This window comes from Gymnogyps californianus, chromosome 4 (genome assembly GCF_018139145.2).
Source record: "Gymnogyps californianus isolate 813 chromosome 4, ASM1813914v2, whole genome shotgun sequence".
NCBI classification, from domain to species: domain Eukaryota; kingdom Metazoa; phylum Chordata; class Aves; order Accipitriformes; family Cathartidae; genus Gymnogyps; species Gymnogyps californianus.
This window is the reverse complement of record NC_059474.1, coordinates 44,056,609-44,073,548: the sequence shown is the minus strand read 5'-3', so window position 1 is coordinate 44,073,548 and position 16,940 is coordinate 44,056,609. Positions and strand designations below refer to the sequence as shown.

General features: G+C 34.9%; 1 protein-coding gene across 4 annotated transcripts in view; it reads right to left on the bottom strand.

Moving 5' to 3' along the window:
• Positions 1-535: 535 nt before the first annotated feature.
• The window catches only part of SPOCK3 (SPARC (osteonectin), cwcv and kazal like domains proteoglycan 3), a 222,596-nt gene continuing 206,191 nt past the window's right edge, over positions 536-16,940 (bottom strand). For all 4 annotated transcript variants that reach the window (XM_050895498.1, XM_050895497.1, XM_050895499.1 and 1 more), the window contains 4 exons: positions 12,035-12,256; positions 5,124-5,186; positions 3,732-3,869; positions 536-2,696 (listed from right to left, as the gene is read on the bottom strand). In XM_050895498.1, the coding sequence (XP_050751455.1) occupies positions 2,524-2,696; positions 3,732-3,869; positions 5,124-5,186; positions 12,035-12,256 (596 nt within the window). In that variant the 3' untranslated portion in view covers positions 536-2,523. The remainder of the gene's footprint in view (positions 2,697-3,731; positions 3,870-5,123; positions 5,187-12,034; positions 12,257-16,940) is intronic.

Genomic DNA, 16,940 nt, shown 5'->3' with positions numbered 1-16,940 from the left:
TTTAAAAAAGGAAGGATGTTTTCAAAGGAAGTCTCAGACTATCAATCTCTTCTCTGACTTTTCCTCATGAATGAGAAACAATTCAAGTGGTGGTGTTGCTGTTTTAGTTTTGGACCACAAAAATTCTCCCAAATGACCCTGAATCTCCATTGTCACTGTTCTTTAGTAAATTTAGCTATCTTGACTTACTTCTGACTTTATGATAGGTAGCTTTGATACTCAGGGACTAAAATCCATGCATATTCCCTCCTCTTCTAGTTCAGTGGGGAATTTTCAGGGAAGAAAGAATATAAACTACTTTTGTGCTCTTCTGCATGAAAGTTCATTTTAGAATGGTCTTCATACTGTAAGCCCATTAGGCTAAACACATTATGAATTTTCTTTCCATACTTCAATTCTCCTAATATCACAAGTGTTAATGAAATCCATTTTTAGTTTGTCATCTAATGACCATTTGTCACATCAGAAAAAAACCTCACAACAGTACTTGCTACTTCAGCCAATAATGACAACATTTTTTCTTTAGCTTCTTTATTTAAAATCAATTTATATATCAGTTAATTTCAGCCATAAGAAACTGTTCTCTGATAAAATCCCACTATATTGGAATGGTAAACTCTTAACTACTTTTATTTAAGAAAATAATACAACTATGCCCCACAAATTATGACAGAGTTTGAAAAGAAATCTCTCTCTTTTTCTTAACTAGGTAATGAAGACAATGTCATAAAAGTACATAACAAGGCTATAGAAAATTCAGGAAAAAATACAGAAAAATAAAAGCTCCCTATGGGTTTTGCCTTAGTCAAAAATTCTTTACTGGAAATAAAACATTAATAAATGGCTTTATACAAATAAATACATATTTTAATAGGTGAAATGTATCTGAAACATGAATTCTTCCTGTTTCAAAGTTTCAAACTATGCAAAAAGTCAAAATGATGGGCTATACTGGCCAAAGGTTGGTTACAAGAGTCTTTATTTTGCAAACTATACAGAAACAGTAAAAAAGAAAATGCATTATACTTTCAATATTACATAGGATAAACATTAAATTTAGTATTTAATGTATAGAAATTAATTCAAATAAGAAACTGATTTTCCTTTTAATTAACGATGGGAAACCAGTGATCCAATTTTGAAATTATACAACCTGTAGTATTACGTTATACAGGTCACGTCAATTTTATTGTGGGCAGAAAGCAATAGATATCATATGAACGAAGATGGTGGAGTCCCAAAATGTCCACACAATTAATTAACATGCTAACATAAATACAGTGATTAAAGTAATTTTCTCTACAGTCAAATCTTAAGTGCTACTCTACACAATAATTATAATCTAGTCCACATGATAATTACATAACAATAGGAAAAAAATTAAAATAACCCATTGTCTTCATTCCAGCAGCAGAACCTATACTGGTATTAATTTGGTAATTGGGTGTGCTTAGCTATTGCCTAACATCCTATACTGATATGCATGCTAAAACCTCTCTATTTCTATTTTGCAAGGCACCTTTACAATACGTTCTCTAAGTTTCTGCATTAGTAACAGAAAACAACATGAATTAAGATAAAGATGCAAAACTATTTCCTGAATTAAGAAAATAAAAAGTATCATTATACATTTATTAAAAACTACCTTGGGGCAAGTGCCAATACTCTGAAATACAGTCATGTATAAAGGTAATATAATTTTAAGTAAAATTTTTTCCCCATGTAAAATATTTTATGCTAATCTGATTAGAGAGAAATACAGAGAAACAACAAAGGGTGAAGCAATGTTTGAGTAAATAATGATAAAGCCTATACGACCTTGACATGAACAAAAAAAATTAAGGAAGGACAAGAAAACTTTAGAATTACAGAATTGGTGCTTGTCCATGCTACTGCTTTTGAAAAATCCTTTCGATAACCTAGCCATTTCCTAATAAAAAACATAACTACAAATGCAAACACAAAGGAGGACTTTGCTTTATTTTTCCCTCCTGATAATTTTTCTCCATACCTTTGGTTAATTAAAGGCTGGTGAGATGCTACTCGTGCACCAATGTTTTCCTACTGTAATACATTTTTGATCTATTAAATGGACAATTTGCAAAGCCCGCAGGGCCTAAAACACTGACAGAACTAAAGTTAAGTTACAGTATGTGTTCTGAAGAGGACATGCACAGTTCCAAGTAAGGGCAAATATCTTTTTACTGGAGTTTTAAAGAGACTGGTTGTCTTTATAGTGTGTTTTACACATTTATGTTTTCAGTAGCACATAACATTTCTTTCTTCAGGCTAGACTTCCAATGTGTTTTCTTCAGCACAAAGGCATTTAAAAACTCAAAAGCACATAATATAATTATTCTTACTTAAACAAAAAAGTCTATGACTCCAGCTGCAATGTTTGAAATAATCATACAAAATATACATGTTTGTTAGAATCCTTTTGATCTTGGAGAGCAAAGGGATTTTATGAAATGTCATCTTGTGAATTTTAGAAAGGTACAATTCATGGACCACCTAATATCATCAAATATATCCATCATGATCGTCGTCATCATCAACATCATCATCTCCTTCGTCTTCATCATCATCTTCAATTTCATCTTCATCATTCATTATTTCATCTTCGTCACCTTCATCATCTGTCCATTCATGGAAATCGCCAGAGGCAAAATCACCTGAAGTCTCTAAATCGATAGCTAAAAAGGTATGACAGTTATAGAAAAGACACACAAGATACACTACATATTTACAGTATAATATACATATGCATACAAAAGGCACACCAGAATATTTAGTTTCAGGACAATTACTTATTTTAAACTATACAGTGTGACATAGAAATAAAACATAAATAATACAAAAATTCTTTTGTCTTAAAAGAAAACCACTTCAATAGGGATGGAATTTCTCAATGTTAACAAAAGGAGACAAATTTTATGGCTTTGTAGAACTATAATGAGTGCCAGGAACAACTGAAAGAGATTTAAGTCCAGCTTACAGATGACAATAAGGACTACTGATAATATACACTGTCTATTGTTCAGTTCTTACATATTATCTTGAACTATCTATAACTGTCCATTTATCTAGAAAGGATCATGGATTAGATGGACTTGTATGTCAAATACAAGTATTGTATGTCAAATACTGTGTTAAATTTACCCTTTGTTTCAGGCTATGTTCTTTTGTTGCAAAAGAAGTGGAAAGGGGTAAGGTATGACCTTTTTTTTAAGAAAGGGAAAATATTTTTTTGCCATTTTTTATATCTGGGGCATCAAATAAAGGTGACATGGGAATTCTTGGAAGAAGTTGCACAGTGCTGCAGGGGAGGGAAAAATAAGGGAAGATTTAGTGTGCTAGGAACTTTTGGCAATTCCCTCAAACATAAACTGAAAAAAATGTCAAATTGAATTCACTAGCATGCTGATTACCCAAAGGGATTTCATCAAGCATTTGGGGGCTTGTCTAATGCTGCTCGAGATAATTAATTTTCCCTAGGTTTATATACATTATGCCAAGCACATATATGAGGTCTATTAATAGCTGACACAGTGATAGGAGTTGCAAAAAATAATGAAGTAATAACAGTGACAAATTATAATTTGTTATTTTTTGTTTCAAAATCCATGTAGTTGCGTCCCACATCTGTTCTTACTGAAGAATTTAATCTGGTTGGTAATCAAAGGGAATAACTCCTCTAAACCAAATGCCACAAAGGGTTCTTAACTTACCACATTCTGCCGCACCGTTTGTTCTGGATCCTGTTACCTCATTACCGTATCTGTCAACACACCAGCACTGCCCTATGCTTCCATGGCACTGACTTGGTTTGTAATACCCATCTTCATCACATAAGGGGATGTACTGCCCTGTGATATACAAATATTGAATAAGAATACTAAAACCCGCCTCTTGGCCAATGTAACAATTATAGCAGAAAGTAACTACCTTTTGCTGTTTCCTCATTCCAGACTCGACACTGACTGGTTCACTATTACTAAATACAGTTAAGCAGAAAGTGACTGAATATATCAAATGTGGGAGGGAAAATAACACGTATGTCTTGGACTGATTTCAAGAAATAAAGTGACCAATCTTCCTTTAAATTTTTCATTGATCCTGTGATACATATTCCTTACTCCCTGAACGCCTCAGTCAAGATTTTCGCTGTACTGTGGGGAAAAGGCTCAAATGTAGCACCCAACCCTGAATGGGATGTTCTATAATCTGTGGAGTACAAACAAGTCTGAATAATAAGGGTCAGGCTTCCTGGACTAACAAACTATCTGCTACAAGGCTTAGGAGCTATTTTTATTTAATATATATTTTACAATCCATTTAGTTACCCACTAATATTTAATTACCCCACCACAGAAGACAAATGCAGTGTAACACACCAATTTTATCAACAACAAATGTAAGAAAAGAATGTTAAATTTGCATTTGTATGCAAAATACCTAGGCAAATTAGGCTCTAAGCCAAAAGGGTTCCCCACCAAGAGTACAAGAGACACAATCAGGGACTTATTTTGTGAAGCAGTGACTTGCCTAAGGCTAAATAATCCACTGTTTTTCATTTGGAATGAACGGAGACTTTTTGAAAGAAACATAAAATGTAGACAAACCACAATGAACAAAACATTCTTATGAAAGCATTTTGAAGTGCACAGTTGTTGTTAGAAACCGTCCTTAGCAGAAATACAGTTTTGACTACTTCGGGCCAAGCCTTTTATTGTAGCTTTTATACAGTGGCTAACGGTAAAATGGAGATTTCACATTTCAGTAATATTGATACAGTATAAACTGATTCACAACAAAGATTTCAATTACTTAAAGAATATTACAGGTAAAAGATCAGCAGAGATACTAATTTAGGAGTGCCTTAGACTGTCCCTCTACAACTGAAAAACTTACCTTCTATTAGGGTAATAAAACAGATGTAATAGCTTTTGGTAGGTAAGGTAATAAAACTAAGTTTAATAGCTTTCAAAAATTTCATAAATTTTGTTGCTGGAATTTACTGCGGTCTATCTTTGTTGGATTAATATTGATTTTATGTTGCTGTTTCACTAGGGTTATTTATGTAAGCAATAAAACCTTCAAAAGAATGATCTATGGCTCACCTAGGAGCTTCTTTCCTCCTTGCTGCTTCTGAATGTTGCTGAGTTCTGTCTGGCAAGGTGGGTCTAAAATGACACAAAAAATGTTGAACAGATTACACTGTATCTAGGAAAGAAAGCATATGACTAAGTTTTCACAGTTTGCTACGTCCTAAGGTCACTCTAACTACTGATCTTAAGAAACATACGCATCCTGCATTAGTAGTCATGTTGTAAGCTCTGAAATAGAAGAATTACTGCACCTTGCTACAGCTCCAGAATTATGAATTAGAGCACCACCATGGATTTGTGCAGAAGGCCACTCCCAGTTAACCCAGCTGTAAGTGAGCAGCTAGTCACTAATCTGGAGGATTGAGGAATACTAGACCAAAATAGTAACTCTGTCACACCCTATTTTGTCAGTCTACAGAAATCAGAGTGTGACTGTGAAGCTTGCCTCATGTACTGGTTAGAAACAGGATGGCTCTTTTAATTCTTTCCCTTTTGTCCTTGTTAGAAGTCATGTTCAAGTTTCATATTTCACGTACTATACTAAGAAAATAAGAATTTTCTCCACTGAAGTCTGCAAGATTGTGATTCTATTGCAACAATTTAAGACTGAATCCCATGAGTACAAAGCCCCATGTTCAGCAAACTAAGTTAAAAACAGTGGCCAAACTTTAGATGGCTCTAAGAGGCAGAATAGGTATTAAAATTCAGTTTTCCTTCTTCAGAGTTATAGCTTACTCCAGTTCCGAATCACTTAATTTTCTACTGTCTATAAAAGCAAGTCACAGTATGCCCCATGAATGGGAAGGAAATAAGACGTGAATGTGTATACACTACTGTTGAACAAGTGAAAGAATCAAAGACAACAAAGTACTAATCTCTGAACACTGATATTGCGTACTACATTAGACCATTAGCACAAAGGCATTTCTCATTCTGAATCAGCAGCAGTATTACTGAGTTTACTCACATGTGTCTTTAGCTTATACCGTTCCCAGACAATATTCTGACAACATCTCTCTAAAATCTCACATTCTATGAATATTAAATGCATTTTCCATTTTAGCAGACTCTGATTATTTAGAATACATCTTTGCCATGCAATTAACTCAAGGCTCCCTTCTGAAATATAGTGAAACTACTTTTTTTCCATGCAAACAGAAAAAAATCTTCTGAGCTACTGTAAAGATGAGTAAGACTGGCCTAGCTTATTGATGAAGCACACACTTGGACCAGAACCCACCCACTGTGTAGGGCAATGGGTAGGCAAAAATCACTTGAGTGGTGATAGTCCAAAGCAGCCTTTCCTGAATTCCTCCCAAAGGAAAACAAGAGTGCTCACCCTTTTAGCCAGCTGAGAGCAGCACAAGATGCACAAAGGAGTGCAGGAACGGCAAGAATACATTATAATACATGGAGGTGCCTTTCTTGTGGAAATGCTCAAACTCTGGTGACAAATGCCTACATGAACTGGGGATCAAAAATATATTTCTGGTGAACACAGAGCCTCTTGGCTGGCATAGCCTAGATATACCAATAGGCCTTTGGTATTATTCATGAGCTCTTATCTAACAGAGTAAATAGAAAGTGAAGACAATAATAACCCCTTACTGACGGCAGGCTGTTAATTTCTCTTGGCTTTACATTTTAAATGCTATTTACATATCTCATACATTTAAAGAAGCTTATAAATGTTTAGAGTGGCCTTGACTCTGGTGGGCCAGGTTTTCACACTAAATCTATGATTCTTTTCAGAGTGAAGGCCTTAAAAGTAGGCTCTACTTTTAAAATACTGTTCACAGGAGTCTTAGTGCCAGAACAAATTTTCAAGAGATGTCTTTCCAGACAACCAAGCAATTTTCTGTGTGTGCTCTTGAAAACCACTGGGATTTGACATCATTGGGTGGGTATTGGGTTTTAAGTATTTAGTCTTTGAGTATTTGCTGAGGCTATATAAAGTTTTACAGAAATGTTGTAAGAAGTGCTTTGATGATGATCATGCTCACTATTATGCCAGAGATGCTCATTACCTTTCAAAACTAAGGTTTCTGTCTTCCTTGATATTTAAAAGAGTTAAGCTCTTAATTGTACAACATTCTGAGGATCAATTATTTCTTAAACCAAAGGTATTTCCAATTAATTGGTAATCTAAAAAATGATAGTCATTTATGCACACAAGTACCACAGGCTAGAAGGATCTAGGATTGTGGTGGACTTGGCAATGTAGGTTAACAGTTGGACTTGATGATCTTAAAGGTCCTTTCCAACCTAATAATTCTATTCTATTCTATTCTATTCTATTCTATTGTTCAAAGAAAATGGGAAATATGCTGAAGGAGAAGAACTAGTCAAATAGGAAAAACACAGGTATTTTGTTCTATGGAAAAAAATCCTAAATTAGAAACACAGAGTTGCACACATGAGCACTAACATGTAGAAATGTAAAAATGATGGACTATGCCTAAAGAAAAAAATCTTCATTTACAGCTATAAATCATTGGTGGTATAATTACAAAAAGGAATACCACTAACCAAAAGGTAACAAGGCAATATGAGAAAGTTACTTACCCAAAACTCTCTTCTTCTCAGAAGCTAGGTCTTCAAGATTCACACTTAAGCTTTGCTTCTCAGGATAAAAGCAGCAAAAACTCTTAACAATACTAAATCACTCTGGTGATTAAAACTGTCAAAGAGAATGGCAGGCTAGAAGTTCAACCAATTCCTTTTGGTCCACAGCATATCCTTTTTCCTCTCTCCCCAAATCATAATGCTTCCCTCTTTTTTTTCCAGTTAGTTCCTGAGTTTGGAAAAGCTTTCTTTTAGATTTCTGAACTTATTTCAATAAAAAAAAGCAGTGTCACTGGACAACTTTCGGGAGTCTTGAGCCAAGGAGAAAAAATTCCTTTACAAAAATCAGTGTGGCGGCTTCCTTTGAAATAGAAATGAATCTGACAACAGTCTGTCTGATAATCTGAACACAAATAAGAGACCTAATCATCTTCATCCTTAATCTACTTCCACAGATGTGGCAGGAATTGTCTTTCTGACAATATCACTGCGTTGTTATGAGTGCTTCATGAACCACTTAACAGCAGTCATCCACAGTTCTGCAGTGCTTGAAGTACTGATGTACACCAGAGTATCCCATGTTATTAGTACTGGCCCTTCAGACATCAATATTCCATTGTGTCAAGAAGTGCTGCAAGGCTAGTACAATTAAGCTTTGATTTACCAAAAAGAGGCACATTAACAGACCAATGGGAGTAGAACTGGTAGATTTGACAAAGAATGTTTTTAACACACGCGTCTCAAGGAGCTGCTACCCACACTGTGAGCCTCCAGCTTTCACACATTCTCCATCTTATTCAATTACAAAACAGTGATTTTCCATCTATCAAGTAGATAATATTTGGCAGAGCCCCTAGCTTCTGGTATATGGTCCACTGCAGATTAGGCTGCCATGTTGTGCCTTGCCTGTGCTTGGGTCAAGTATTATAATTGTTCTTGGACAATTGAGGCTTGAACTTCAGGGATTTGAAGCATCAATACTGCACTTCAAGAAATCTTTCTGGGGACCTCAATTATGTGTTAAGGCACGTTATACCTTCCTTTAGAACCATCTATAAACACATTTGAAGTCCTGCAATCTGAAAAGACTGATGTAACAAATACGAATCATGATAATTATCATTCTTCTGCAAGATGGACTAGTTTTAAAGTCATAAAGATGTCTTCCAGCCTTGACAGACAGAAGAGCCTGTAAGAAAAAGGTATCTAGAGAAGTGCCGGACTAATAGATCCATGCAGAGGCCTGCAGTAAAGAAATACTTAGATGCTAAGTATTAATATTCCCAGCAAAATTGGGTACTCTCCTACTCTGAAGCAGTGATGCAACAAAAACAAGGCTGTAATACTGATGAAATACTGGCAGAAAGAAATCCAACCTATAAAAAGGCCAACACTGCAAGTGCCTCAGCATTTAGATAAGCACTGAAGTGTTAAGCTAGCATCAAACAACTAAGAAAATAAGTTCTGAAGACGGGCACTGAAGCACTTGCATGAATTGTAGTTGAAACTAGAGGGCAATAGTGACCAAAGCGTACAGGAAGACTTGCAAAGAGCACTGGCAAAGTGCAGATTTTGAAGTATTGCAGAAACGCATTATAGTGTCTTGGATGTACCTCAGAAATACTAAACTACACTTAAAGCAGAATAAGGCCAAGAAAAAAATGCAATAAACACCACTGAGCCATACATAAGTGTTTAGGCATTAGTCAAAGCAGGACAGCTACTACAGGAAGATCTTTTTCTGAGCAAGAAAGATCTGACTTAAGTATTCATAAGAAGTTGCTTATATTGACTAGAAGTTGTAAGTAATGTGCAGTAAAGGGTCTAGTATACTGTAATGCATCATGACAGACCTCAAGCAGAAAGAAAGAATGAAGAAGAGTTGCAAGTACTTGTCTGATCCTGACAGTCTTGAACTGTGAAGCTAAGATCAAAGAGCAAGAGGGCTTCTCAGATGATGACTCAAGCAAATACTATGGTTTTTAAAAAAGCCCGATGGAATTTCTATCTCAGTATGATACATATTGTTGACTAAATTTTATATTCACTCTGAACATCATTAATCAACAGCAGTGCTGTAAAACTGTAGATCTGCCCAGAAAGCACCTACTAAGCTCAATGAATACAGAGAGCTGTCTACATGGCTTGAAGCATTCTGCTAATATCAACTTATTTTAGTAAACATCAGAAAGAAGTCCCTGAATTTCTCTACCTAGCCATCTCTTCGCTATTAATAGCCAAGGTCTAGTTAAAGGTCTTATTTAGATTGTTCAATCAAGTAAAACATAACCAAACATGAACATATTACAAGGTTTAGTGTAACACTGCAGATTATGAATAGAGAATTCAGTGGGTCACTAATACACTAGGGAGTTAGGACTCAGATAGTTGAGCAAGAGCTAATAATAAGATGTGACAAAAGAAGTTTATAAGCTTTTTTTTCTCCTTCCACCTTCAAAAAAAAGGGAGAATACAGATTTTGTTGATAGTGTTAATTTGGAGGGATGGAGTGCATGTTTAACGTGCAAGGATTGCCAAAACTGAGATTTCACCTCATTTACAATGTTGAGGATACATGTTTTTTTACTATATGCTCAAACACACTGTGGTATCAAAAGCTATCTAATCTGTTTTAAATCAGCACCTTATCACAACACCACGGTCAAGACAGTAAGGAAACTGGTAAAAAGGGAAGAAAAGCTTGATAATGTTGGATTCTGCAATGGGGAGAATCAGTGTCACTGAAAGCCGGATCCCAGATTTTTAGCCTTTGGGGTACCATTAACATAATTCAGTAGTGTTTAGATCAGTCTTTACGATACCATCCTTGGGTTCTAGCTGTACACTGAGCAAATATTTTAGACAAACAGTATTTATAGGCTATAGAATGCAAAACTACTTGAAACTAATCTGTGGAAGTGCTTTCTTAATGCCCTGGTTATGCTGTACACACATTATATAAAATTGGTAGAAGAGTCAATTGGTAGAAGAACCTTGGACCATGCTAGGCCACATATTATGTGCTGTACTTTCTCTGACAATTGAAAAGAATTATGCTGCCCTCCAAAGAGTAAGGGTGTTTATATATTAAGCTGAAATGATTGTGGTGGTGTATTTTTTATTTTAAAGACAACCAAACAAAACATGTTATGTTCTTTAAGAACTACTTTACTTCTGGGATGGGTTATTTTTCATTTACTAATTTTGTTAGCAGTACATAAATGCTTATAAAAATAAAAGCCAAAATATTGTTCTACTATAAAACAAACAAGGTGTTTTGAAAGATTAAATGTTAACTTTTTAACTACAAAGTTACCAAAGAAAAGAAGTCTGCTATTTAGTATGTATCTACAGAAATACAGCTTTATTTTTGTTCAGATTTACAACTGTCACATGTGGCATGATAAAAATCTTTATTTCTACAGAAATCAGAGTCAAACCATAGATGCTGAGTGCTAATGGGAATTTATCACGAGAGTTTTAAGGGCACAAGTGAGATTTAAAAACTGACATTAAAATTTTCAAAAAGGCTGAATCGACTTTGCAAACTTTCCACCAAATCAGTCTTATCTTCTCTACTAGCAGTAGAAATTTGGACCCTGGTTGCTATTTATCCCTTTGAAAATCTCCCTCATGTTAGTAAGAAAAATGAAAGGGCAATTCTGTCTAGTTTCAGCCAATATTTAATGAGTACATTCATTGATTCATTACAACTAGTTTGATTATATAATTTATGTGATGTCTCACCTAGATCTAAAATTGTTATATGACCCTCAGGAAAATAATGCTTATAGGTTGTGTTTATTTGTTTAACCAAATCATATCAGGACATCAACAAGAGATTCATCTAGGCAGTAAAAAGCAATTGGTTTTAGGTCCAAAGGACTGGGACTAACTTTATCCATAATGTTCATTCAGTTATTTTAATAGGCTCACAAAATGGAACATTAAGATGCCCTACTTTAGCAATAAAAACGTTTATTTTATAATGTAGGTGAAGTAGATTGGGAAAGAAATAATTTAAGACATTTTGTTCTTTATTTTGGTCTCTTTCCTCTGCATACTTACTGGAAGCTGGCATGAGAAACAATATTGCTGTAAAAGCATTAGCCGCTGTTTTGCACTTTAGAATCCTTGAATTTCTAGCAAGCCTTTCCATTTAGCTTGGGTTGGTTGTTTGGTGTTTTTTTTTTTACTTCATTTTAGGTATTCACAATAGGTCAAAAACCTTAACACAAATTCATGGTACAGCATTTAAGAGCTTGTAGTTCACTGTAATCTTCTTAATATGTTAAAAAAAGATAAAGCACTACAAAAAAGTCAGTCATATACATATGCAGGTTGTTCGCATCTTTTACCTTGCTGTCTTTGGAAGCAGTAGCACCACTCATTGTTAGATATCAAACTGTCCTTGTATGTGTCACAAGAATTGAAGAACACCCTGGTGCATGGCTCATTCTTGTCAAGGTAAATGCTTCCAAGTTCTGACTGGTCCAACAATAGGTCATAGTTCGTATCAAGCCTGTTAAACATCCAGCCAAGGGAGTCTTTGCAAATTGGCAAAATGCTGGTATCAAATCCTAAGAGGCAAAAAAAAAAAAAAAAAAAAAAAAATTCATATAGCAGGAAAGATACAGCAGCTGCTGAGCTCAGCCACCACAAAAGAATGCTGCATCATGGAAATTGCTCCAGTGGTACATAGATACAGTATAAACAGTGTATGCTATTGAAATACTACATATAAATTACATGTCAGCTTCATTTTAAAAAAATAATTAAATTAACCTGCTAAAAAAATTAATCCCACCATCAGTCTCAAAGCATTTAGAAATATGAGTTTTCTGGTCAAACATTATACCTATAGCACACACATTATGTACAGTAATAAATGATCTAGAGTGATATCCTGGAAAATAATTCTGTTGAGGAATTTTAGTGATATTATAAATCAGGAGAGTGAAGCTTAAGTGGTTTGCAATGTTTACAGAACTAAGAAGAGAATAAATTCCAGGTAACTTGTTGGAGCCCATTTTTTTCTTCCTATAACATATATTCAATTCTATGAAAAAGGAACACGATACTCAGTCTCAGCAATGCTTTGAAAGTTCTGATATTTTATCTTTACCTGATGTACTTTACATCTGGGAGGAAGCCATGGAAAAGATGATTGCTAAGAGCAGCCAGCTGCCAGTATCAGACCTACTAATACAGCTTGCATTTTCCTAAATTGTTGCTTGGAAAAAGGGCCATCAGGAACAGGCTGAGTTAATTAGTCCTATAGCCAAAGCTCAGACCTCATGTTTGTTTTTTCTGCATCAACTGTAAAGTACCTGCAGACTTGCACACGGACATGGATGGGAAATTCAGAAACCACCAGGCCTCTTGCTTCTGTAGAAGATGTGAGCTGCATTTGATATATACACACATTTTTCCCTGTTCATGCGCTATGGGTCATACCACAGGCTTATGGTGCATGTGGCCAGGCAGTTGAGTATACATCCTAATACAGAACGAGATTTAGTGCTACTAAGTACTAAACACTTTTAATCTAAAACTGAGCACTGAAAAAATGAGATTGGTGAATACGGCTATAGAAAAGTTGACATGAGAGCACACAGGAATTCCCACTTTCTACTGCTGTTAAAATCAAGCCTGCTTGCCTTAGTTGTTGTTCTGAAAACAATAAAGAAATCTGAAAAGTGTTTCTATACTGCTAAAACAGGTCAACTTGGATAACTCAGTAATCAGATTTAGAAATCAGTAGATTTTCCTTTAGCTATATATGTATGTGGAATTGTCCCTGCTATGGTAGAACGACCATTTCGGAAAGGAAAAGAAGAAAGCTGATAGCACCAAAAACTCCCTGTGGAAGTCAGACAACCACATAAATTCCCCTTCCCCAGAAAGCCTAAATTAACTATGACTTTTTATCAGGGCAGTCTCTCTTTTTCTTGCCCCCTGTTGATCTGCCACATTCATTACTATTTCTGCTTGACAGAAAGAAAAGAAAAAAGCAAAAAAATAAAGCAAGCCATTTGATATTTATGATATTTTTGATGTGTTTAACACAATTTAAAAATATAGCCAAGCATTCAACCAACCGTGTCTCTCTTCCTTCCTCTCCAGCCCCTGATAAAATGTCAAGACAAAACAACTTATTTTTTTGTGGATTAGGAAGAGCAGAGACAGACAGGACCCGCCTGAATGAATAAGGATATATAGTAGATGTGTTATTCAGCTTTACCAGTAAAATATATCAAACTTATTTAACAGGTGTTTCTGATTTGAAAAATTTTGCAAGGTTCCTCCACCTTAAAACATTTTGTCTAAGGATGAATGTTCAGTATAACATTATTTACCTCTAAGGCTCTGTTCCTGAAGGCCTCTTAACACTTCCCAGATATTTCTCTTTTCTCTGCTAGTCCTGCTTTTAGCTAGAGATCCTCCTCCAGGCCTTGGATTCATAAAGGGGTCGATGTGAAACATACTGTTTCCTATCCTGCCTTTTGTGTACCTGCATGAAGGGAGGAATTATTCTTGTGCTCACAGAATTTTTCTGAATTTGGCATTCTGGCCAGCTCACCAAACTGTAAGACAAGTTGCAGAAAACAAGTAACCATGAGGAGACATATTTTAATGAATAAGATGCCAGCTAGAAGGGAATAGAAGATAAAAGCCACTTTAAAGGGTATTCAGGTATGGACCTTGTGGGCCAAAGTAGATAATTGTAGATAATACATCTGCATGTGGAATTTTAATTGTAAGTTTACTGAAAGAGGCATCACTTTCAAGCTTGGGACAAAGTATTTTTAAATTAGCATTTGTGGTCAATGCTGGAAAAACTCACATCATTAAGTACTCTGTATTTTAGGACACTAGAAGCTAGTGTTACGTATTTAATAAACTCTACTAAGGAAAAGGGAAAAAAACCAAACATCATCTTATTTTATTTCTCTCAGTCAGTTTCAAAATTTATTCTAAAAAGAAATAAATTTATCTGAAGAATAGTGAAAGACCACTGAACATTTCAAAGGTTTTATGCATCACTAAATTAAGGTTGGAACGATATTATATATCTGCAGAAGATTTTATCCCTATTTTTTTCTTGATTCCCTTAACTAGCATTAGCCTGTGAATTGAGTCCATCCTCTATTGCCATTCCTCAATTTTTTCTCACTTCTTTCAGTATAGCATTTAGATTTTTTAAAAAGTGTGTCTCATAGTGATGTCCCACTGGATTTTTATTTATTACATTTGTCCTAGTTAAGGACAGAGTTTGAAACTAAAACATTTGCATTGGAGTCAGCAATATCATTAAAAAACAGATGATTTTATTACAAATCACTGATATCAACAGGAAAGCATCAGAAAAATGTCATTATGTTCTAATATTTTCTATAAAGCCAGTTAAAGTTTAACATAACTATAGTTTAATATTTAAATACAGAGTTTGAAGTTTGATATTTATGATATACACTTCCTAGTAAACAGGAATATATTATAACTGGCACATCAGAATTAATAAACCTACTTCAAACAATAACATTTCATATAAGAAACTTCTTTTGTTATTTCCAAGCCTGAAAAATAAAGTTCACATATATTAAAGCTGTCATAACCTATCTATTAAATAGCATCATATACTGGAGAAAAAGCACTGTGGGTCATGGGGTCTAGCTTTCTACTGAATAACTGTTTGATGTAATAATTTCAAAAATTAATCATGCTTTACCTTGAAAGTAGTTTATGTTTCTTTGTTCAGAATTTGCTTCTGAAGTAGTTTGTATTTTCATTTACAGCCCAGGTATACTTGTTGTTGTTTTTACTATTTTTTGAGTTCTTTCTCTTCTCTGGTATTTACAATTTTAGTGTTTTAAATAGAGAAAATCACATCTCTTCTTAGTTTCCATTTGGCTTGTTTCACCAAGCCAAACTCTTTCACGACCATCAGTCACTGCAATATAGCGTAGAATGTCTGAAATCTAGGTCAAATATTAGTTTAGGTGAAATAAATAAAAATCGCTAAGTATTTCAGAGGTAAGCCAGGCACATGTTGACAGAGACAGAAGCAGCTTTGTCTGATCTAAAATGGAGCAGCCCACCTCCTCCAGAACTGCTATACCACATAAAGATCATCACCTCAGTTCCATGTTCACATTATAAACCCTTAGGAGATTACTGTGGTAAAGTAAAATTCTTGGTTCAATTTTAAAGAACCTTTAAGGAACTGTCCAAAATTAAGATTATCAGGAGTGCTTTCTCTCTGCAATTACTTTCTCCCTCTACTATAATATTGATAAAATAATACAGGTGTCACTCTTGAAGGTGATATACTTGAGAAAAAGAGTCACGAAAGCACTTAAGTACATACCTAGAGCTTAACATCTGCTAACATGGTTTGACACATGAGGGTGTCAGGTGATACAGAACTAAGAATCAGAAAATCACCAGGTGACCTAGAACTAGGAAATTAATTGCCCAAATCACAGACTACATGTATTATCACTTTGAATGCCAACTGGAATGCTGTTCTTACACCTTTTTCACAGTTGTGACACAAAATAAAAAGCAGAAACTAAAGGGGGAAAATTAGTACGGCTGAAGGATAGTAATTTATTCTTGATGATTAAGTACCAGGACATTTTACTGAGGAGAGCAAAAATTGCTGCTCAGATGTCTAAATTACGACAGAAGATTTTCTCTTTCTCTCATTTTAACCACTTATTTGAAATCTACTTCCACATACCATAATGAAATGAGGTTTTATGCAGCTATTTCGAAACATTGTCTAGAAAAATGTGAAGTACCAGCTTAAGCTCTTTACCTCAGCCAAAACAATCCCAAGGGAAATATTATTGAGAAATATACCCCTCCTCCATGTCTTACACACTAGCATTCAAAACATTTCCTCAAAAGGAACCTACAGAAATGCTCCTGTGTTTCTGATTATTTCTCAGGGGAGAATTTCAACTCTTAGTAAATATAATCTGCTTTTCAAAGTAAAACTATTGTTTGCCTGCTTATTAAGCTCATAAGTAATAAATCCTTGTGTACATTGAGGAAGATAGCTTTTGACATTATGCGGAAATCAAAACAGCGTACATACTTATGGCTCACATGTTGCATTATATAAAAATTGTTTATCTAATATGCCAAGAGAAGTAAACTGCATGATTCTTTCCAATACCAGTACACTGTCCAGTACAATAAAAGACACTGACAAATCACACATGTGAATAAACACACATGCACTCTGCTAGAGTC